This window comes from Stegostoma tigrinum, chromosome 18 (assembly GCF_030684315.1).
Source record: "Stegostoma tigrinum isolate sSteTig4 chromosome 18, sSteTig4.hap1, whole genome shotgun sequence".
In the NCBI taxonomy this organism is placed as follows: Eukaryota; Metazoa; Chordata; class Chondrichthyes; order Orectolobiformes; family Stegostomatidae; genus Stegostoma; species Stegostoma tigrinum.
In genome coordinates this window covers 38,311,961-38,334,700 of record NC_081371.1, presented here as the reverse complement: position 1 = coordinate 38,334,700, position 22,740 = coordinate 38,311,961, and the positions used below count along the sequence as shown (strand labels likewise).

The window sequence follows — 22,740 nt, the reverse complement described above, 5'->3', positions numbered from 1 at the left end:
TTTGTCTGCAGACGCTGCCAGATTTAGCGAGTATACATTGTGAATTTTGTTTCTTTTGTCCCAAAGGTTCACACGCATTATGTTAATTCCTAACGCTATTGTGAATTACGCAAGAAAATATATTTTCTAAGGCAGCTATACTGCAGTTATATACAGCAATTTTGTTGGCTTTCGTTTATCAAACAGTCAAATCTTCAGTGAGCATCTTCTAAACAAACGTTTCCCAATTGATTACTGTTTTAAAGTAATTCAGCATGAGAGCCGTGCCTTCTGTATTCTCTTTCTCAGGTAGAGTTAAGTATTGATAGTTCTGAGCATTGAAAAATCATTCTATGACAATTTCACACAGTCACAGCCAAAAAGTGGCATGAACATCTATCACCTAATGAGGTCTTATATTTATCCTGCTGGTTTTTAAAATGCAACTTCACTACTAAATATTTAATTAATATTCAGAAGCAGAAACGTTAATTACTGTCACCCTCGGGGTCATAATTCTCTCTAAGTTGATCAATACCTGGGATGCAATAAATACATCAAAGCCAAAATGCTTAAGATCATATGTGTATGTGATGATTTTTAATTAAAAAGGGTCAAGTTGATAGAACTCCAATCATAACCTCAATGTTCTAATTATTATCGATCCATACATTTCTTAGGTAACAAAAGTCTTCCAGTACCAATTTGCAATGACTATTCTTCATGTGAATCTGAAGAGCAGTCTGAAGGGGATAGCAGCTACATTTCAGAAGAAGCGCATCATTGGTTGTGAAGTGCTTTGATATGTTTGGTGGTCATGAAAAGTGCTATGTAAATGCACCTCTTTATTTGTCCAAGGACAAAACTGAAGATCAGCTTGACTCTTTCCACAATGGGTTTCAAGACATGAACTTGCAAGAAGGAGAGTGAAAAACAGCGTATAGGCCAGAACTCTTGGTGATGCCCCCACACCATATCTCAGAAAGAGATTTTAAATGACACTTTATTCACAAGGAGGGTGTTTACCAAAGAAACCTGTCTTTTGATGTGCTTTTTTATGGTTCAAATTTCAATTGTAAAATTTTACTCGTTTCTAAATCAGGATTCATAGGAACAGAACTCGGATGAAGAATCATCTCGACTTGAAATGTTAGCTTGCTGTGTCAACGGTTACTGCCTGACCTGCTGTGATTTTCAGCATTTCTTGCTTTCAGTTTATAGGAACAGGAGGAAGCCATTCAACCCCTCGAACCTGTTCCGCCATTCCATGAAATAATGTCTCAACGGATCCTGCATCCACCACTGTTGGTGGAAGGGAATGCCAAACATCTATCCCTTTTCTGTGTAGAAGAGCTTCTGAACGTCCCTCCTGGACAGTCTGGCCCGAATTCTCAGACGATGCCACCTTGATCTCGAATCCCAAATCAGTGGAAGTAGTTTATCTTTATCTACTCTGTTCTTTCCAGTTTATAATTTGAAAACTCTGATCAGATCACCTGTTAACCTTCTAAACTCTCAAGAAAACAAGTTTAATTTGTGTAATTTCTCAATTAAACCCACGAAATCCTGCTATCGTTGTTGTAAGTCTACAGTATGCTCCCTCCAAGGTCAATAAGGTGTGATTAGTGAATCTTCCCAAGGTGTGGTGCCCAGACCTGAACACACTGTTTCACACAGGGTCTAACCTGGGTTTGTCAAACTGCAGTATGAACTTCTGCATCTTTGCACTCCCATCCTCTAGCTGATTATAAACGGTGTGTTGTACAGACAACAGGGTCAGGCTGCAAGCAGAAGGGATTATATTCAGCTGGATCAAACATCAGAAATGTTCCTGGGTGTTTGGTCGAACACAAGTTTGGCCATCTGAATCCCTCCGTGTGTAATAACCTCATAGAAGCAAGACACAAGACAATATGGAGACACCGTGTCATTGAAGTAAGCTGCAGGCATTCTACTGAACACAGACTAGGGCTGGCTTTTCACTGTTCCTCATGGCTGGTTATTACAGTCAGCCTTTGATGGATACCAAGATTTCAGGACACAAAAAAGCAGAGAGCAGCAACATTTTCTGATGAAGGGTCCAGGCCTGAAACATTAGCTTTTCACCTCCTCTGATGCTGCTTGGCTTGCTGTGTTCATCCAGCTCTATACTTTGTTATCTCAGATTCTCCAGCATCTGCAGTTCCTTTTATATCTGATACAACACTCACACACGTTTACATTTAAAATCAGACAAAAGGATAACAATCAAGATTAACGCTTATGGCAAAAAAATCAAATTCCAAACCTTCAGAAATGAGGTGGGGCAGTGGGGGAGGAAATATTAAATTATGGTGTCTTCTGCTCAGAGATTACATTATATTATGCCTTTTAAACGATATAAAACTAAAAGCATATTCAAATACCTGATGTACAAGAGTTTGATAGCGGACAACTATAAAATTTTTTTTTAAAAACAAAGTCACTTTTGCTCATGGACGTGTGTTTCAGCTTCTGGGAATTGAATCCTGTTTAATTTTATTGTCCAATTTTCACATCAAGCTTTCCCAGGTCAGGTACAGTGTTCCAAAGACAGTGTAATATTTTCCCTAATTGGTCCATATATCTTTACCCATCCTCAGAAGATAAGTAAGGTAAGTAATTGCTTCTCCACTACCTGTCTTAACAGATTTTTCTGCAAGCTATCATTTTAGTGTCAATTTTATTTTATTAAAAAAACTTGTTCATGGGATAATGGTGTTGCTGGCTAGATTAGATTAATTTGTTGCTCATCTCAAATTCCCAGAGACAGGTAAGAATTGCCACATTGAGGTGGGTTGGGAATCTTGTTGGGTTGGCAGATTTCCTTCCCCGAAGGACATTAGTTAGTTAGTTGAATTTTAAATGACAGTTGGCAGTGGTTACATGGTCACAATTAGACAAGCAGGACTCATTTATTTCAACATTACCATTTCTCGTGGTGATATTCAATCCCATGTCACTAGAGCATTAGCTTGCATCTCGGGATTACTAATCTAGAGACAATGCCATTAGAACACCACATTGGGATTGTTTTGTGCTCATCTCTTTACACTCATTAACCCAAGAGGAGTGAACAGCTGACAGTGTGTAAAGCTCCCAGCAAGGAGTCAGAGGTGGTTTCAAGTCCAGGTCAGAACATACAAAAAAAATGGCACTAATTCCATTAAAATGGCTAAGAAATAAAAATATGTTTTACAAATGACAGAACAGCACAACATTAAGTGTCAACCTCATCTTCCAGTCCAGGGGACTTGCTAAAAACTGTTCAAATTATAGTCTTGTGGCAATGGTATATTATATAAAAGGAACCTTGGCTGCATTTTTCTCTTCATACTTTTGAGGTGCTGACAAAATAGAATGAAAGTTGGGCATAGCTGGCATAGAATTACACAGGTTACTGATATTAATAATCTATGATCACAGGTGATGTTGAAGATGCAAGGAAGCTGTATGAAGGACTTGGCCAGGCTTGGAGAGTCAGCGAAGAAGTGACAGATGAACACAAACATGGGAAAATGGGAGGTTGTACACTTCTTGGTAGTAAGATTAGAAATGAAAAACTAAGTGGGGAAGGGCTTCAGAAATCTGAAGCACAAAGGGATTTGGGAGTCCTAGTTCAGGGTTCTCTTAAGGTTAACACACAGGTTCAATCGGCAGTTTGGAAGGCAAATGCAATATTAGCTTTCATTTCAAGAGGGCTAGAATACATGAACAGAAATGTACCAAGAAAACTGTATTTGGAATTTTGTGAGCAGTTTTGGGCCCTGTATCTAGGGAAAGATGTACTGGCCTTTGGAGGTGGTCCTCAGGAGGTTTACAATAATCCAGGGAATGACGGGCTTGTCACATGAGGCGAGGTTGTTTGTATGGTTTAATGGCATGAACATTGACCTCAGTATTCCAGCTATCAGGCAGGAGTAAAGGAAAGTTCTAACAAGGATTTTTGCTAGTGAATTTGCACCCATCACTCCTATTTTGACTTCCCAAATTCATGATGATCTGAACGCTCAGCCGTCGTTTAAGCTTACCCTGAGGAACAGACTGGGATGGAAGGATTTAGAAGGCCGTCAACGTCATTGGAGTGATTTACCAATTTGCCTTCATGAGCATGAAGGGGCAAAAAAAAAACTGTAAAAATAAATTTAAGACTGACTGAACAAGCAGCTACTTGATGTATTTCTACATTTTTGATAAAATTATTCATTCACGGGATGAGTGGCTGGCCCAGCATTTACTGCCCATCCCTAAATCGTCAAGTCAGCAGTTAAGTTTGAACCATATTGCTGTGGGTCTAAAATCATGCGTAGGCCAGATCAGGTAAGTATGGTATCCTCCACTAACCAGCCCATGTGGGCTTTTCTACACTTGATAACGAATCCATTGTCATCATTAAATTCTTAATTCCAGACATTTTATTGAATTTAAATTCCACCATCTGCTGTTACAGCATTCAAACCAGGGTCCCCAGCACATTAACAGTCAATGATAATACAACTAGGCTGTTTCTCCCCTATTTAGTAAGCAGCCATTGTTCTGTGAAGTTGTAGAAAACTGGACAGCACAGTGGCTCAATTGCTGGCACTGCTGCCTCATAGCACCAGGGACCCAGGTTTGACTGTCTGTGTGGAGTTTGCACGTTCTCCCTGTGCCTGTGGGTATCCTCCCACAGTCCAAAAATGCGCAGGTTAGGTGGATTGACTATGCTAATTTGCCCATAGTGTCCAGGAGTGCGCAGGCAAAGTGAATTAGCTATGGGAAATGCAGGGATGAGACGGTTCTGGGTGGGATGTTCTTCAGACAGTCAGTGTGGACTTGATGGGCTGAATGGCCTGCTTCCACACTAAATTGTGTTTTCAATTAAAATGAAAAATTCTTTGCAAGTAATGCTGCTTCATAAGTTTCACTATTGAAAATAACCGAGCTATATTGTGAACAAATGAATACAAAAAACACACAACACTGTTCGTGCAGCCAAGAAAACATTACAAATAATATATTGTTGCTTCACGTATACAGAATTCACTGCTCACATAAAAATGAATTACTTTTACGGATGCAACTGTGAGTAAGTATAACAATAAAAACGGACGTGAGGTTTTCAACATGCAGCACGAGGAGCCAGCAAGCGTGGAAGATTGTGCAAGCAATAATTTGAAGCACATTCCAGCGAGAAGTGCACTCTGAATCATTTTGCTGCATTGGCAATCACTAGGATTCAATTACTCCCCTTCTTGAGATACATTAATGCTGAAATAATGACAACATTTCAAGAGCGCTCCTGACAGCACAGATGTGAGGCTCAAAATGCAGCCTAAATACTGTAATTCTTCCCAACAGTTCACATCCATCTCAGTGGGTTAACATCCCCTAACCTATAAGCATAGCCTCAACCAGCAGCACATAATCTTTGTTGTGCAGGAAATGAATGCCAAATGAAAAATTGCATATTACGACAATCAGGAGTTTAATAATCACATCAACTGCCACCACAAATCAGTGGACAGGCATTGGAAACTAATATTTTCATAACCATATATCAAAATATTCTGCAGTATAAAGTTCTGTAACATTGGCATGAAAAGGTTGCTGGAGTGCAAGTCTGCATCATTTCAGCTGTCAGTCTCAAACTCAATTGTTTGAAAATGTGTTTCACGCATGCATGCATTTTAATTTTCCTCTTCCTATGAAAAAAAAAGTTTCCTGACTGACAACTGGTTTAAAAAAAAGAGTTTACAGTAATCTAACAGAAAATCAGTTAAGTTCATAACTCCGAATGACAGTGATGAACATTCTGAGTGAGACAAGATCTATATCAAGAACCAACCAAGTGACAATACAAGCAGTCATCAACACTAGCTTACTTAGTTATGCCAAAAAGTAAAGTGTTGCAATCATTACCGGAAGCTGTTCACAATTCTTTATGCCAATTGGCATCCCATGCAAAACTACTAACAAAATATAATGCTCTTGCATTCATATTTGCCGACAGAATAAAAATACCCTGCAGTCATTTGCAAGTCAAATTCTTTAGAAACAAGACAGACTGATTATCCTTCAACAGCAACAAATTCAAGGCCAGTTTTGCCATGAATTTGCAATGAAATTGTAGATAGCCCAGGAACTACAGCGCAGCAATGACAAAGCTAGCGCCATGAGCACAGAGCATATTGTCGTACTGGGACACTTGTCCAGCCTCTCACTCAAATGCGTCCCCACCATTGGGAGTCACATCTTCAGTCATTGAGGCCATGAAATTTCAAATTTGTTCTTTAAACATTTGAATCTCAAATTCTCATTCGCTTTTAAGGCCCTGCTTAATTGTATCTCTCTCAAGTATTAAATGCCCTGCCCCAATATTTTCTTTGGATTACGTATACACTTTGCCTTGGAATTTTTGTTCCCTTTTCGAGGAACTAAATAAATTCATCTTGTTGTTCAGGTCAGAAATCATTTGCAAGAGATCAATGCCACTTGTACCAAAATGAAGTGGGCCTTGGTGTGTGTTTCTAACTTCGACTACATCAAAAGGCTCTCATCACTGGATTTACACGAAAAATAAAGGGGAACAAAACAAAGAAAGAGAACATCCAGCGTCACTTTGACTTCTAACAGTCCATCCCTGCTAATGATGTGGAGAAAACACAGCCATCACCTTGCATTGCAAGGTACTCCAAACTGGAGTAATAGCTGACCAGGTTATGTTTTAGATTAGAGTAGATTCCCTACAATGTGGAAACAGGCCCTTCAGCCCAACAAGTCCACACTGCCCCTTGGAGCATCCCACCCAGACCCATCCCTCTATAACCCACACACCCCTGAACACTACGGGCAATTTAGCATGGCCAATCCACCTAGCCTGCACAACTTTGGACTGTGGGAGAAAACTGGAGCACCCGGAGGAAACCCATGCAGACACGGGGAGAATGTGCAAACTCCACACAGACAGTCACCCAAGGCTGGAATTAAACACGGGTCCCTAGTGCTGTGAGGCTGCAGTGCTAACCACTGAGTCACCATGCCACCCAATGTCAAGACACCAATGTTGGCCAGGACACTGAAAGCTATCTGGGTCAACTCTTCAAATAGTATTATCCTTTACATCCTTCCAAGCACTCACCCAGATGGCCTCAGTGTAATGACTCAGCTAAAAGAGTGCACCTGTGATAACTCAGCACTCTCACAAAAGAACCATTTGACACACAATAACCAAGCTCCTCTTGGAGGCCACTTTGCTAATATCACACTCATATGCACGTTGATATCTCACGAAGCCAAGAACTGCACTGTGGGTTGCAATTTGAATGGTGTTGGGCAGTTCTGTTTTGATATTATTGCAATTGCAATAACTTGGATTTATAGTGCAGATATAAACTAACAAACTGTCCCAGCTTGCTCCACAGGAGAGTAAATAAAGGTCTACCATTCCTACAGTTTCGAAGAATGAGAGGTAATGTCACTGAAATATTCAAGATTATGAACAGGCTTGAGAGAGTTGATTCTGAGAAGTTGTTTCCTCTGAGTAGGAAATATGATAATGAGTCAATTTCTTAGAATGAAGATCAGAAATTCCTTCACTGAAAGAATTGTTGGGAATCTTTGGAATTCTCTACCCTAGAGTGTTTTGGATTAGACTTAGGTCAGTGAGTGTACTCCAGATTGACAGTCAGAATTCGGGTCTCTCAGTGAATCAAGGGCTTTGGGGAGCAGGCGGGAGAGTGGAGTTGAGGCAAAAGATCAGCAATGACCATACTGAATGGTGATGGGTAGACTCGCAAGGCTGTAAGCTCTTCAATTCTTATTTCTATTATGTTCTGTTGCAAAGCAAAATATGATAACAAGCAGGAGGGTAGGTAACCAAAAATGTTGGCCAAAGTTGTGCTTTTTGAAAGGAGCATTGCAAAACCAAAGAAATACAGAGGAGGTGGTCTTTCAGGTGGAAATTCCAGAGCTTATTACCTTGACTACTGAAGGCACAACCACGACTGGTGGAGCAAGTCAGATCAGAAATGCTCAAGAGGCCAGACTTGGAGGAACGCCAATATCACAGTGGGGTGAGGAACAGGGATAGGGAAGTTTGAGGCCATGGAGGTATTTGAGGACAAGGTTAGAAACTTAGTGGCAATCTGTTCCTTAACCTGAAGCAAGCGTAGGCCAGAAAATACAAGAGAGTGATGGATGATTAGAAATTGGCATAATCAATGATCTATGCAGAAGAAATTACTCTGACGTCAACTTTACAGACAGGAGAATGTGCTAGAGGCACTCCAATGAATTTAGTGGAGACAATTTTTGTTGCAAAACCATTGATTGGATGAAAGGTATGTGCTTGATGAGACGTATTTGGATGAAAATGTTTCACAGTGCAGTTATTTCCAAAAATTCAAGTCTATGACACAAGATAAAATGAAGCAACAAGAGGAAAAATCATCAATGGATGGTGACTCAGGAGATCAATAGATACCAATCGGTTTAAAAAAGGTCAGGAGTGGTGTATCCTACTTGGCCCATTTTTGTCTTGGTATATGTAAATGGTTGAAAGACTTGGATCCCATAATCAAAAATTCCCCTTTTCTCACATAAGGAGAGAGTTTGATAAACTAAGGTAGTGGTTATTGAATTTGAAAAGAGCGGCAAAAAAATACAAGTGGGCAGATGTAAGCTCCTGTGTATCAGTGACCATTGGGACAGGAGTTATTAAATTCATGCAGGTACACGACATTCTGAATCACAACACACAAAAAGTCAAAACCTTAACAATTCAATGTTATAAAGCAAGTCATTAACAGAAACCAATTATTTCCTAATTAAGGGCAGAGTGCACAAGATTAAAAACATGACGAATACAACTGTCATTGGTTAAAGTCAAAATAATCCATTGTACAAGTCACTGCTTGGCTTCAGCTGGAATATTCTGGGCAAGGCTCTTCTAGAAAATATGTCAAGGGCTTGTAATAGATATAGTGAACGTTTGCCAACATGATATCAAAGATGAAGGAGGATTTGAGTTACATGGAGATGTCAGAGAAGCTGAAATTGTTTTCCTTCAAATGATCGGGTAAAGAGATTTTTGACTTGCTTGCTGAGCTGGCTTGTTTTCATTCCAATGTTTCATCATCATGCTAGGTAACATCATAAGCTTCACGGAGGCCTCACTCATAACGTTACCTAGCACGGTGATTGACGTCTGAACGAAAACAAGTCAACACCTTCACTCACAACCTGAATTACAAGTCCTTGCTAAAACCTTAAATGGGGTAAAGAACTTGAGAGGAAATGGCAACATACAGGAACATGGAATCAGCAGAAATAGGCTACAGTCCCTTGAGCCTGCTCTGTCATTCAATCGCACTGAGTTTCTCCAATTACTCCACAACCCACCTACCTTTCAGAAAAAGTGTTCTTCCACCCCCCCACCCCACCACACAGGATTGCCAAAATAAAACTGCAGTTTTCTTAAAAGACCATCACAGAAGTGATGGGTCAAATGGCCTCATTCTGGGCTCGTGACTTATGTGGAACCATTCCATCTACTTGTTCTGAGAAGGCCTTAAGTGCTTCAAATAAGCAGAGTATTTAATGTAAAAGAAAACAAAGGAATAAATAAATATTTTCAATAAGTTTTTTTTAAAAAAGTGAGCAATTATAAATGGCTAATATAGATAATTCTTGTTCATTAAATGTAATTCCTGTATAAATTATCTTTTGAGCATATTCTCTTTGCACAAATAGAAACACAGTAAATTTTGTTCTACTTTGGTGATATCTGAAGATTAGATCTATACGAATGCACCAAGACTGACTCTCAGTCGTCTCAGCAACATTGCCCATTTTCACCTGAAACCCTCTTTAATGATTTTGTTACTCTACTCTACTCCACTCCAACAGCCTCCCATCCTCCAACCTTCATGAAATAGAGCTCCTCCAAAACTCTCCCACAAAGTCCGAATTGACACCATGACTCATTCACCCATTACTTCATGCATTTGCTCATTTACAGTGGTTCACAACCATGCCTTAATTTTGCTATTTGCATCCTAGGTTTTAAATCCGTCTATGGCATCATCACCTCCTCCCTCTGTCTGTAATCTCCAGTAGCCCAAACTCTTCAGAAATCTGTGCTCCTTCTGTTCTGGACTTTCCTGCACCCAGATTTTCATTGCTCTATCATTGGTAGTTATGCTGCCTTGGCCTACACTGCCTCATCTTCCTACCTTTCTTTCTTCCTTCAAGATGAGGGTAAAGCGGTTGATGTGGTGTGTATGGATTTCAGTAAAGCATTTGATAAGGTTCCCCATGGTAGGCTATTGCAGAAAATATGGAGGTATGGGATCGAGGGTGATTTAGTGGTTTGGATCGGAAATTGGCTAGCTGTAAGAAGGCAACAGGTGGTGGTTGATGGGAAATGTTCATCCTGGAGTTCAGTTACTAGTGGTGTACCGCAAGGATCTGTTTTGGAGCCACTGCTGTTTGTCATTTGTATATATGACCTGGATGAGTGTGTAGAAGGATGGGTTAGTAAACTTGTGGATGACACTAAAGTCGGTGGAGTTGTGGATAGTGCAGAAGGATGTTGCAGGTTACAGAGGGACATAGATAAGCTGCAGAGATGGGCTGAGGGGTGGCAAATGGAGTTTAATGTGGAAAAACTGTGAGGTGATTCACTTTGGAAGGAGTAACAGGAATACAGAGTACTGGGCTAATGGTAAGATTCTTGGCAGTAATGATGAGCAGACAGATCTCGGTGTCCACGTGCATGGATCCCTGAAAGTTAACAACCCTATCAACCTGGGTGGCAAGAAGGTGTATGGTGTGTTAGGTTTCATTGGTAGAGGGATTGAGTTTCAGAGCCATGAGATCATGATGCAGCTGTACAAAACTCTGGTGCGGCCACACTCAGAGTATTGCATACAATTCTGGTCGCCGCTTTATAGGAAGGATGCGGAAGCGTTGGAAAGGGTGCAGAGGAGATTTACCAGGATGTTGCCTGGTATGGAGGCAAGGTCTTATGAGGAAAGGCTGAGGGACTTAAGGCTATTTTCGTTAGAGAGAAGAAGGTTGAGAGGCGACTTGACAGAGACATACAAGATGATCAGAGGAATTGATAGGGTGTACAGTGAGAGCCTTTTTCCTCAAATGGTGATGGCTAGCGCAACAGGATATAGCTTTACATTGAGGGATGATAGATATAGGACAGAACTCAGAGGTAGGTTTTTTTACTCAGAGTAGTAAGGGCGTGGAATGCCCTGCCTGCAACAGTCGTAGACTCATCAACTTTAAGGGCATTTAAATGGCCATTGGATAAACATATCGATAATGGAATAGTGTAGGTTAGATGGGCTTCATATTGGTTTCACAGGGTGGCGCAACATCAAGGGCCGAAGGGCCTGCACTGCGCTGTAATGTTCTATGTTCTATGTTCTATGTTCTAAGACATTTAATAAACAAAATCCCAACCTTTTGAGTCAGCTTTGGTCACTTCTTGCGAAACTTCCTACATGGCTAGGTGTTAGTAGTTGTTTTTTTCCATAAGACTCCCGGAAAGTCCCTTCTGCCTTTAATGTAGTTATGCTGAGATCTCACAACAATCAACTTGGCAATACAATACAACCAACATTAGTACTGGATTCTTCCTGAAACACTCAAGCTATAGAAGATTTGTCCATAAGTGCTCAAATTGTACATACCTTAACTGCTTGGAAGTATACATTGTGGAAACATTGTGCTGAAAGGGTTACACTATACCATTTCCTAACTATTAATTACTGAGTAGAGAATGGAAGTGACTTACAGCTAAAAGGTCAATGCATTTTAATTACAGTTAAGTATCACATAAAATGGCTTTGAAGAGATCTGTGACTAAGTAATATTACTATGGCATTAGCGTAATAATTATACCTCCCAAGAAAATTCCTGCCCCTATATTTGCAGTAAAGCACTATCATTACAGAACCAGCTGTGTCTAAAGTCTGTTGGCTCTGCAGAAACTGGCAAGTACATCTTCTGTTCTTGAAAATAAGCTTACATTAAACTCTTAATAAATTGTACAAAACAAGTATATCACTATTATGGATAGCGTTCATTCTGCAGTTAATATAAATGCTGTATACAAAATTAAAATCTTGAATTTTCAGAGTAATTTTTTTTAAAAGAAAGCAAAGCTCAGAAGTAAATGAAAATTGTAGTATGATACATTCCATGACCAGCTTCATTGCCTTGTATGATCCCACAAATAAACTGAATTCTAACACATAATTTAGGGAATTTTTAGTATTTACAAATATACAAGGTAGGTTGATGTTCAAAGAAAGCCTTTTATTTTGAGAAGATATCATTTCCAGCTCCCCCCACCCCCAACATAACTCATTCCTTCTGGTTGCGGGTAGGAAGTGGAGCTGGGATACTCTGTTTGGGCAGTGCTACTCTGCACTGATTTTATCAATGCATATTTACAGTGTCTCAGAATAGCCAAATGCACATGATCAAGCGTACATTCAATTTTAAAATAAAACTTAATTCAGGACATACATCATTTGAGCCAATGTCAATTAATGTTGCTACAGCATCAGGTTTCTACCTAGTGATAATGGGAACTGCAGATGCTGGAGAATCCAAGATAACAAAGTGTGGAGCTGGATGAACACAGCAGGCCAAGCAGCATCTCATGAGCACAAAAGCTGATGTTTCGGGCCTAGACCCTTCATCAGAGAAGGGTCTAGGCCCAAAACGTCAGCTTTTGCGCTCCCGAGATGCTGCTTGGCCTGCTGTGTTCATCCAGCTCCACACTTTGTTATCTAGGTTTCTACTTAGCTTTGCCAACAACACTCTATCATGAGTGTAAACACTGCTACTTCACCTAAAGACTGAACCAAGCAGTGAAATTCAGACATAGACTTGCCAATATGTTGCTTCATTTAATACAGCCAGCATCACAGTGCTAATGCTACTGGACCATTAGCTAACTAACTAGTATCAGAAGCTTTGGCAACGCTCCAGAAACAGGTTCACTGCAGTCAGGGAATTTAAATTCAGTTAAATTCAAGTCTGGTATAATTTGCTTGTCTCATTAATAATTTTCATGAAAACCACCAAAATCATAAAAAAAAGTCTGTTCTTTACTGCCATTGCCTGGGCTGGCTTACGTGTGACATCATTGTCTCTGAAATGCTCCAGCAAGCAACTCAGTTCAAGGGCAATCTGGGATGGAAAGTAATTGCTGCCTTTGCCAGCAATACTCATAACTCAAGAGCTACTAAATAAAATGCATGTGGGTCTGGTGATATGGACATTTAATCATCCAAAGGGTGACCATGGTTTCTTGTCAGGATGCAACATTCAAGGTCTTTCGGGTGAAGAACAAAGTCAATTTTGTCAGATTGTTTCCTGAGCAGACTGTCAGAGCCATTTGGCACAATGCCACATATTCACAACTTTCCCACAAGCACCAAGACTGGGCGTGGCTGCCATTAAAAAAGGCTCAGTCAGATCCTTCAGGTATGCCCACACTCCGAGCCATTACACAGTGCATTCAAGGCGGCTACAGTGGTGAAGGCACCATTGCACGTCTTCAATTGGAACATGTCTTTACAAAGACATAGTGGTTTTTGTCGAGGTTCATCCTGAGCAGGTCTGCAACACAGAACGTTGGTCTCTCCAGGCTGTTCTCTACGACACGCACTGAAGCAAACATCAGCTGTGCCTGGGGCACCACCCAGTGAAAGGTGTTCTTCAGTTAGTTCTTGAAATTTGTTAATCTTCCAGTGCTAAGTGCTGTCCTTAACGGAATATCGCAGATTAACGTATTTTAAGGTCCAGGGCTCTGTGCTAAATGATGCACTAAAACTTGAGGCAGCACTGCCAAAGTTCTCCAAGTCCTTTGGCCCATAAACGGCATGGGGCTAGTAACTCAGAAACCCTTACAGCTAGTATTGGAACACATATACTTCTTGCCATTTTGGTAAATTTTCCAATTTTGCATCTGGAATGAGGCCCCTTTAGAGTGAAAAACACTCAACTGAGAAAAGTGATTTTTTTTGGCATATTTACTGTAATATCCAATTTGATTTTATTTGTAACATGTTTAAAATATCAATGGTACATATCTATATGATTAAATTGTATTTCTACAAAATAAAAAAAGGGACTGTTTTAACATTCATGCCAAGTTTACTCTTCAACCCAAACTTTAAAAAACACATGTCCAAAGCCTCCCTTGTCAGGGCCAAGTCACACTGCTAATGCAGTATTTCTACACAATTTACCTTGGACCCTGTGCAGCTGAAGAAACTTAAAATTTAATGCAAAAACTCAGTAAGTGCACAGATACTTCAGGAGCAATCACTGATGCCACTATGAAAAATTCTTCTGATGTATTTATATCCCTTCAAACTGAAGAAATAGTCCTGCCTCATGGAGCAGGAAAGTCAACGTTTCAACCTGAAACCTCGACTTTCCTGCTCCTCAGATGCTGTCTGACCTGCTGTGCTTTTCCAGCTTCACATTTATTGACTGTAGCTTCCAGCATCTGCAATCCTTTCCATCTCCTAGTCCTGGCTCGTTTTCTCTCTTCCCCACTGCGAGAATGACATTGAACAAAATGAAAGGATTACACTGTAACAAGTCCTGTTGAACCAGACTTTCACACATCAATACTCGTTCCACTGAAAAGGTTTTTATTCGAGGCCATATTTGGCAGCGCAAGTATTAGAGCTGCTGAAACACCCAGGATGAGAAACTCACATTTTCACAATGGCCGGAAGAATTGTTGAGAAGCTCTGGGCTGTTTAGTCTGACCAAAAGAAAGTGTATAGTTGTACAGTGTTATGGTTAAAAATCCAACTGGAACTTCTGCAAACAATCAATCAGTGCTTTTGAGCTTGGCCAAATTCACTGGTTCGGGAAAACACTGAGGGAGCATTGTCAAGATGGAGGTTCTTTCTTTAGGTCGGAATGTTACACAAAAGGTCCTCTTTACCCTTCTCAAGTAGATACTAACAAAAAATTATGTCACTATTTTAAAAGCAACAGCATTCTCTCCAACATTAAATCACTCGATCAACATCACTACAGCAATTAATGAAAACAGAAAATGGTGTGGAAATAGTCACATCTTGTAGCACTGGAGGAGAGAAAAACAGAATTAACAGTTTTTGTCAAAAAGTCACGAGTGGGAAACAATAACTGTTTCTCTCTCCATAGTTACAGCCAGTCTTGTTGAGCAATTCCAGCACTACCTTACTTTATTGCAGATGTCCAGTATCCACTGTGCTTTGTATTTGTGTCACTAATAGCTACCCTATAACCTGTTCTTTTATTGTTACTTGTGGGACCTTTTCAAATTAACTGCCATGTTCATCTACATTGCAATAGTAACAGCATTTAAAACATGCTGCTGTAAAGAACGCATCTTCAAGTTTTTTTTAAAATTATGGACTTAATTGGGAAAAGCATTGCTTTTGTTTAGAAAACAGGAATCCAGGAAGGATTTTTCTTCAACTAATTATCCAACAACATGCACTTAAACAGCCATGATTGAATGAGGAAGGACAGAATTGCATTGGAGAGAGTGCAGAGAAGACTTAACAAGAAATGTTGCCAGGGCTGAAGAATTGTATCTCTGACCAGCGAGGATTGAGGGCTGACAGGATTAGAGGTATACAAAATTCTGAGAGGTAGAGATAGAGTAGACAGGAGGAACCTGTTTCCCTTGGCAGAGAGTTTAAAAGTCAGCAATCATAGACTTAAGCTAAGTGGCAGAAGGATTAGAGGGATTGCAAGGAAAAGCTTTTTTTTTAGAAAAAACAGAAGGGGGTGAGTGCCTGAAATTCTCTGCCTGGTTGGGCTTAGTGCTAGAGACCCTTTACTCTTCAAAGTAAAAAAAAAACCTGGGTCTGCACTTTAAGTGCTGTAAGGTGTGGGGATTTGGGCTGTGTGTAAGAAAATGAGATTAGAAAGGGCATCTTGGTGTCACTGGGTTAGACAGCAGAATGGCACCCCCTTTGATGTGCCATTTCTATGGTTTTGTGGAATCTGCTGCCAATGCAGTTCAGATCTGAACCAGAATGAAGGGAATTAGAAAAGCAACAGGTTTGGAGCTGGGGAACAAGGGCACAGAGAAGAACAAAATATAAAAGTCTGCAATAGGGAAGAAAGGATAAATATCCAAGAAAATCAAAAATATAACAAAAAAGGTGGAATGATACTGCTCTATTTAGCTTTCATAAGCAGTAGAAAAACGAAAGTTGCACATAGGTCAAGTATGGATTTCATACATCCAAGCAGAAAGGATTAAGAAAGTAATGAGAGAAAAGCCGAAAATCATTAAAATAATGCGCAAATCAAAATGGTAGTAAAGAAAATAAATCTAAAACTTGCTGCACTCATATCGAGTCAAGGAGGAATGTTGAGTCCACACGGCATCTCGACATATCTTTTGCTTCTTTCCTTATTCATTACTATGCCTTCTGGCTTTTGTATCATGAAAGCTTTGGTCACTGAATCTCTCCTGGCCTCCAGCCTATCATAGGCCTTCCCCGTTTGCTCTTCTTCCAATTTCAGTTGCTGAAAACCCATGACACTTCTAACCTTCCTTACTCTGATGAAAGATCACAAACCTGAAATGCTAACTGTTTCACTCATCATCCTGTTGGCTAGAACATTGGAAAAATCTGCAGCTCCTTTAAAACAAAAATTCTGTGTCACCACTTTTAAAATGTCCATGCGCAAAGGCAGCATGACAAGCTGTGAATTTCTCATATTTTCTGTTTTGCATATCTGCAGATCTCATTTTGTGATATTGTTAAATTCACCACCATTTTCTTTCCCCAGAATACCTACCTCAAAGAAGTTCTACTCTTCTTATTGACAGGGTTTCTATTTATTTTGTTCATTCACGGGATATGGGCATCACTGGCTAGACCAACGTTTATTAACCGTTTTTAATTATCCAGAGGGAAATTAAGAGTCTATCACATTTCTCTGGTGCTAGAGCAACACCTAGGCCAAACCAGTTAGGATAGCAGGGTGTAGAGCTGGATGAAAATAGGCCAAGCAGCAGCAGAGGAGCAGGAAAGCGGGCGTTTCAGGTCTGGACCATTCATCATCCATCTCAGCCCCGCTTCCTTGACCTGTCCATCTTCCCTCCCACCTACCCGCCTCTCCCTCTTATGCCGCCTCCTTGACCTATCCGTCTTCTCTCCACCTATCTGCTCCTCTACCTACCTTCCATCATCACCTCCCCCTCCCCCCTTTCAGAGGAAGAGTCCAGGCTCAAAGTGTCAGCTTTCCCGCTCCTCTGATGCTGCCCGGCCTGTGTTCATCCAGCTCCACACCTTGTTATCTCAGACTCCAGCATCAGCAGTTCCTCCTATCCTTCAGCAAAGGTAGCAGATTTCCTTCCCTAAAAGGACAGTGAACCAGCAATTATATGATCATCATGAGACTAGTTTTTAATTCTAGCTTTATTGCATGCAAATTTCACTACTTGCCATGGTGAAATTCACATCCATGTCATTTGAACGTTAGCTCAGAGCTCTGGGTTGCTAGTTTTCATAACATTACATAGCTTTTACCTTTTATATCTTGTTCGCTTTCCTTGCTGCCTAAGTTCTCTTCCCGTGCTTGATGAAATATTGATAGAAGCTCACTTCCACAGCCAAATCCCCCTTCTCAGTAACCGACACAGGCTCCTACCTATTCCATGCGGAATTGTTGACATTCTACCCTTAAGCATCCTGAATCCACATGCAATTACAGAGATCCTCAAAACATTCAGAACTCTCCAAACTGTTGCTCTTGACACAAGATTCACTGTCAATTCCAGCTGCCATCATAAGAATTCTTTCAACCTGTTCTATTTCAAAGTCATCCTGGTCTACAGTTTTATTTTATCCCTCATCTCATCTGGCTTTGCAACAAAAATGTTTTAATCTGCTTGTCAAGAATGATGACTTGCAAAAAGTTCAATATTCCATTCTCCAAAAACATCTTTCCTTCCCATTGGTTCTCACCTTATACCTCCTTTGAATCTCACTCCCTTGTTGCATATGCCCAGTACCCTCTGACATTGAACAACTGTCCTCACAATAGACTCTATTTTCCCCCAGCTACCTCAACACATTTTGAGCTCAGCGTGACACCAAGGCTTACTTCCTTGCTTTCAAACGTACAATGGCATCTTTGGCCAGGAGACTTCACATTCCCACCATTTCCCCTCTGTACCAACCCAAACCCTAACTTCCATGGACCTTTCTATCCATCTCTAATATTTGCTCTCTGTGACAATCCAGAGATACTTCCAGCATATTGAGTTTTAATTTTAGATTTCTAGCATTTGAAGAATCCTGATTTGGTCTAGCTTGAATGTGAATCTCAGTCTTTCCAAGTGCACCAAATAGGTTTCAAAGAACACATTGTGAGAGCATGGGCCTATATTAAATGAATCATTACTCCGGACATGATGTTTGAATGGAGCTAAAGTGTCAACTCAATCACTTTGCCAAGATACTTTTCAATAATTTTACAAATCAGGAAAACAGTGATGTTTCTGTCTACTCTCTCTCAATATTAATAATCAGACACTGTTTGGGGAGTAGAGGTAAGTATGTGCACTCACATACAATTGTACCCCTTTGCCACCAACCTTGATGGCTCTCACGGTGATATATAGCTGGTGCAATAACTTAACTCCGTTGGCTGCACATTGCAATTGACCAATATTCAACTGCAGTGAGTTATAAAAGGAGACAACTAGATTATAGCTCACTGTTTAAATGTCATTCCTCACCGCAGGAGCAATGATTTGGCCTGATCTCACTGCATGCTGTAAATCCTCATCTCATGTGTACCCATCAAATTGAACCATTGGATTTTAAAGGAAAAACAGCTCATGCTATTGGTGGTGCTTAACATTGTATTACAACCTGGAAGTTTCCTAAATTCTTGACTAGAAAAAGTGACTGATGAAAGAATTTTGTGTGGTCAAAGATGGTGGTGAAAGCAGAGCACTAAATGACTTCAAGTTCACGTAAAAAAATTAAGAATTTATTTTGTGGTAAATGCAACCTGTTCAACAAACATTTGGGGAAAGCGGTCTCCCTTTTAATAAGGGAGAATAAGGAGAATATAGTTTTTGTTAAAGTCTCTCAGAGAATCTATAGAGGAGTGTGGAATTCTCTTCCCCTGAAAGTAGTCAAGGCTGGGTATTTAAATTTATTCAAGACCAAGTTGCAATTTTGATAGACAAGCAAATCAAGTGTTACGGATGTTCAGTAAAGCAGAGTCAAGTCCATAAACAGGTCAGTCATTATTGTACTGAGTGGTAGAGCAAATAAACTACTTGACTGTTTATACTTCTACCCTCAAGTCCCATGTTCCGATCAAGTACATGTAAGACGAATAGTGTATGTACTAGGTACAGTGTTACAAAGCACAGTAATTGGCTGGAAGGCTTCCATTCATACTGTAAATGACTATAAATGTTATATTACTTACAGGCTATTTATGCCTTTTTTTATATTCTACTGAAGTGACTGAATAATAATGATTTTAGTTTGTGTGAACTAACCACTTCTGCACTGTGGTCTCAGGTTATTGCATGGCAGTAGACAATAGAGCAAAGAAGCACTGCATGAACAAGCAAAACGATTAAAGACCAGAGGTATACAAGAAGTTTGTAGCAAATCAGCCAGTAGACAGCAAGTAGCACGGCTAAATTAAGTAGTATTTCAGAGAAAATAGAAACACAGACTTTGGGGCAGATGAATTAAATAAAAATGACAGGAACAGGAAAATTAAATGGGATGTTTCGGAGATTTTTTTTGCTTGGTTTCTCTACAGTTGGCAGTGTGGTCAATTTTCCAGTTTGCTTCACTGTGTTGATCAGAATACACATACAACATTAGCAAGATTAAAGTGATGCCAAGTTTAAAAACAAACTGTAATCAAATATCTCAAGACACAATCACCTTGTAAAGCAAGAGTGTGTCTCAGTGGACAGGTTGCTGGAGAGTAGGAGCATATCAGTACAGGATTTTCTTGAAGAGTAAATTCATTTACAAATAAAAATGCAAGCATCTAGAGAGGACCTGTCAATCTGCACAGCATGGACCAAGTTCAACCAAGAATAGACCTGGAATGTACTTTGTTGCTGAACACCACCACAGGAGGAGAAAGGATGAAAAAAAAGGAGGTAATTATAGTGCAGTCAGAACCATGCCTGTCCTGTCCTTTCTCCTCTAGTGAGGCAAGTTTAAGCAACATTGAAATTATGGTTGTGCTTTTCCAGCATCTGCATTTCTTTCCCAGCATTTTCTTTTAGAAGTTCAGATTGAACTGAATTGAATTGACTGATCTCAACTTGAGAAACAAGTGGCTTTGAACTGCGCAAGGCTTTGAAGGCCAGTGGAATTGCACCTTCACCCAGAGAAATTAAGGAGCAGCAACTACGTAAGCTTTTGAATGCATCTTTTTGTTTTTTTAAAGAAAATCTTTCAGAGCTTCAAATTGAGTTACAACAGACAGGATTAGCAGAGGCAGGTTTAATAGAGACATTTGATGCTTACTTAAATAGACACAAAAATTCAGGGTTTCGTGGAAAAGGCAGGAGAGCGGTACAAAGTCATAACGCTTATTCGGAGAGCTAGTGCAGATCTGGTGGGTTGAATGGCCTCCTGCTCCATTGCTATTCGGATATAATCATATTAACTAGCCATGTAAAACTCTGTGCTTCAGATCTTTGCCAATTTTACAGCCTTTTTTCAGCAGAATCACACGCACCAAATTAAGGACTGCCCTACGGAACATTTATGCACACAGCCCTCAATAGTCACAGGCAAGAGCACTGAACCGCAGGAGCAGAGTTCTATCTTTTTCTCCCCTGATGTGCATTCACATACTTGCGCGCATGTAGCAGGTGGATGTGGGGGAGAGAGATCAAAAGTACAAACATCAAGACTTCTGATTCAGACCCAGGGGCACTATTCTGGCTGAGGTTAGCTAATGCAATATAGACCTAGGGATTTTTGCCAATCTCTTTGGCTAAAATCTCTCTGATTATCCATTGGGAAGTTTGCCAATTCTTACGGTGAATTTGAGAACATAATTACAAAACATTCTAGCAGGTTATTAAATGAATAAGAATCCATTTATATACTGTATGTTTCAAAAAATTAACAAAGAATGCATTAAAAATCTGACTAATATTCAGGAATTTGAGCAATTTAAAACATGTAATCTAGGAAACACCAGGTGGTTTCACATATTACGAAATACATATTGAACATGAAGAAGAATGAATACTTGCATTCATATAACAAAGTGTGGAGCTGGATGAACACAGCAGGCCAAGCAGCAGCTTAGGAGCACAAAAGCTGATGTTACGGGCCTAGACCCTTCTTCAGAAAAGTTTTCTGATGAAGGGTCTAGGCCTGAAACATCAGCTTTTGTGCTCCTAAGCTGCTGCTTGGCCTGCTGTGTTCATGCAGCTCCACACTTTGTTATCTCGGATTCTCCAGCATCTGCAGTTCCCATTATCTCTGCTCACTTGCATTCATATAGTTATTGTCACAACCTTGGGATGCCCAAAGTGATGAAAACTCAAAAGGTAGCACTTTCGAAGTGTAGGCAGGGTTGCAACAGAAAAAGGCTGCCAATTTACACACAGTAAGATCCCACAAATGCACATGAAGTTAATAACATGATCATTTGTTTGAGGAATAAACATTTGCTAGGTCACGAAGGATAACTCCCTTGCACATCTTCAAAGCAGTGCCTCAGGATCGTCTATGTTGAAGGTCTAAGAACACAGGTGGGACAAGGTCTCAGCTGAAAAATGGCACTTCCAACACTGCAGCAATCCTGCTGTATTGCACTGGAACGTCTGCCCTGATTTGTTTTTTTTTCCTGCCCTATGTCCTGACATAAACATCAATGCACAACCTGCTCACTCAGAGACATGTGGGCTATCAACTGAATCACAGCACAGTTCTGGACATAAATGCATCCTGCTGAGTTCAACATATTTCATTCATACCAGTTGCATAAATCTTGAAGTGAATTGAAATTTTCTACATTTCTGAAAACCATTGTAGCTCAGGGCAGGTTCAGAGAAATTATATCAATTTAAACAAAGTATTTGCATTATTCTCACTAAATAATCAAACTATTTAATAGAGCATAAAACACAGAACAGGACAGCACAGTGCAGACTCTTTGGCTCACCATGTTGTGATGAACTTTTACCCTGAACCTAAGGTCTATCCAACCTCCACCACTACCTTATACTATCATCCATATGTATCTAATAGCTGCTTAAATACCCCTAAATGATGCTGACTCCACTACCAACTCTGACAATGTATTCCACGCCCTGACCACACTCTGAGTAATGAACCTACCTCCACTCACTTGAAAATCATGTCCCCTCATAATAGCTACCTCCACCCTAGGAAAATGTCTCTGGCTACCCACTCTATCTATACCTCTGATCATTTTGTACACCTCTGTCAAGTCACCTCTCACCTTTTCGTCGTTCTAAAGAGTAAAGCCCTATCTCTCTTAACGTTTCCTCCTAAGACCTTCCCTCCATTCCAGGCAACATCCAGGTAAATCCCCTCTGCACCTTTTCCAATGCTTCCACATCTTTCTTGTAATGAGGGACCAGAATTGGACACAATACTCCAGACGTGGCCGAACCAGGGTTTTGTGTCGCTGGAGCACGACTTCATGGCTCTTGAACTCAGTCCC

General features: G+C 40.2%; 1 protein-coding gene across 7 annotated transcripts in view; it reads right to left on the bottom strand.

The window, feature by feature from the left end:
* grip1 (glutamate receptor interacting protein 1) overlaps positions 1-22,740 on the bottom strand; it is a 384,971-nt gene that overhangs the window by 203,621 nt on the left and 158,610 nt on the right. The window contains exon 1 of one of the 7 annotated variants that reach the window (XM_048549320.2): positions 17,218-17,239. The exons of the other annotated variants lie outside the window; for them this stretch is intronic. Within the exon in view, the coding sequence (XP_048405277.1) occupies positions 17,218-17,227 (10 nt within the window). The 5' untranslated portion in view covers positions 17,228-17,239. Of the gene's footprint in view, positions 1-17,217; positions 17,240-22,740 lie in introns of those variants that run through there. 7 annotated transcript variants of the gene reach the window in all.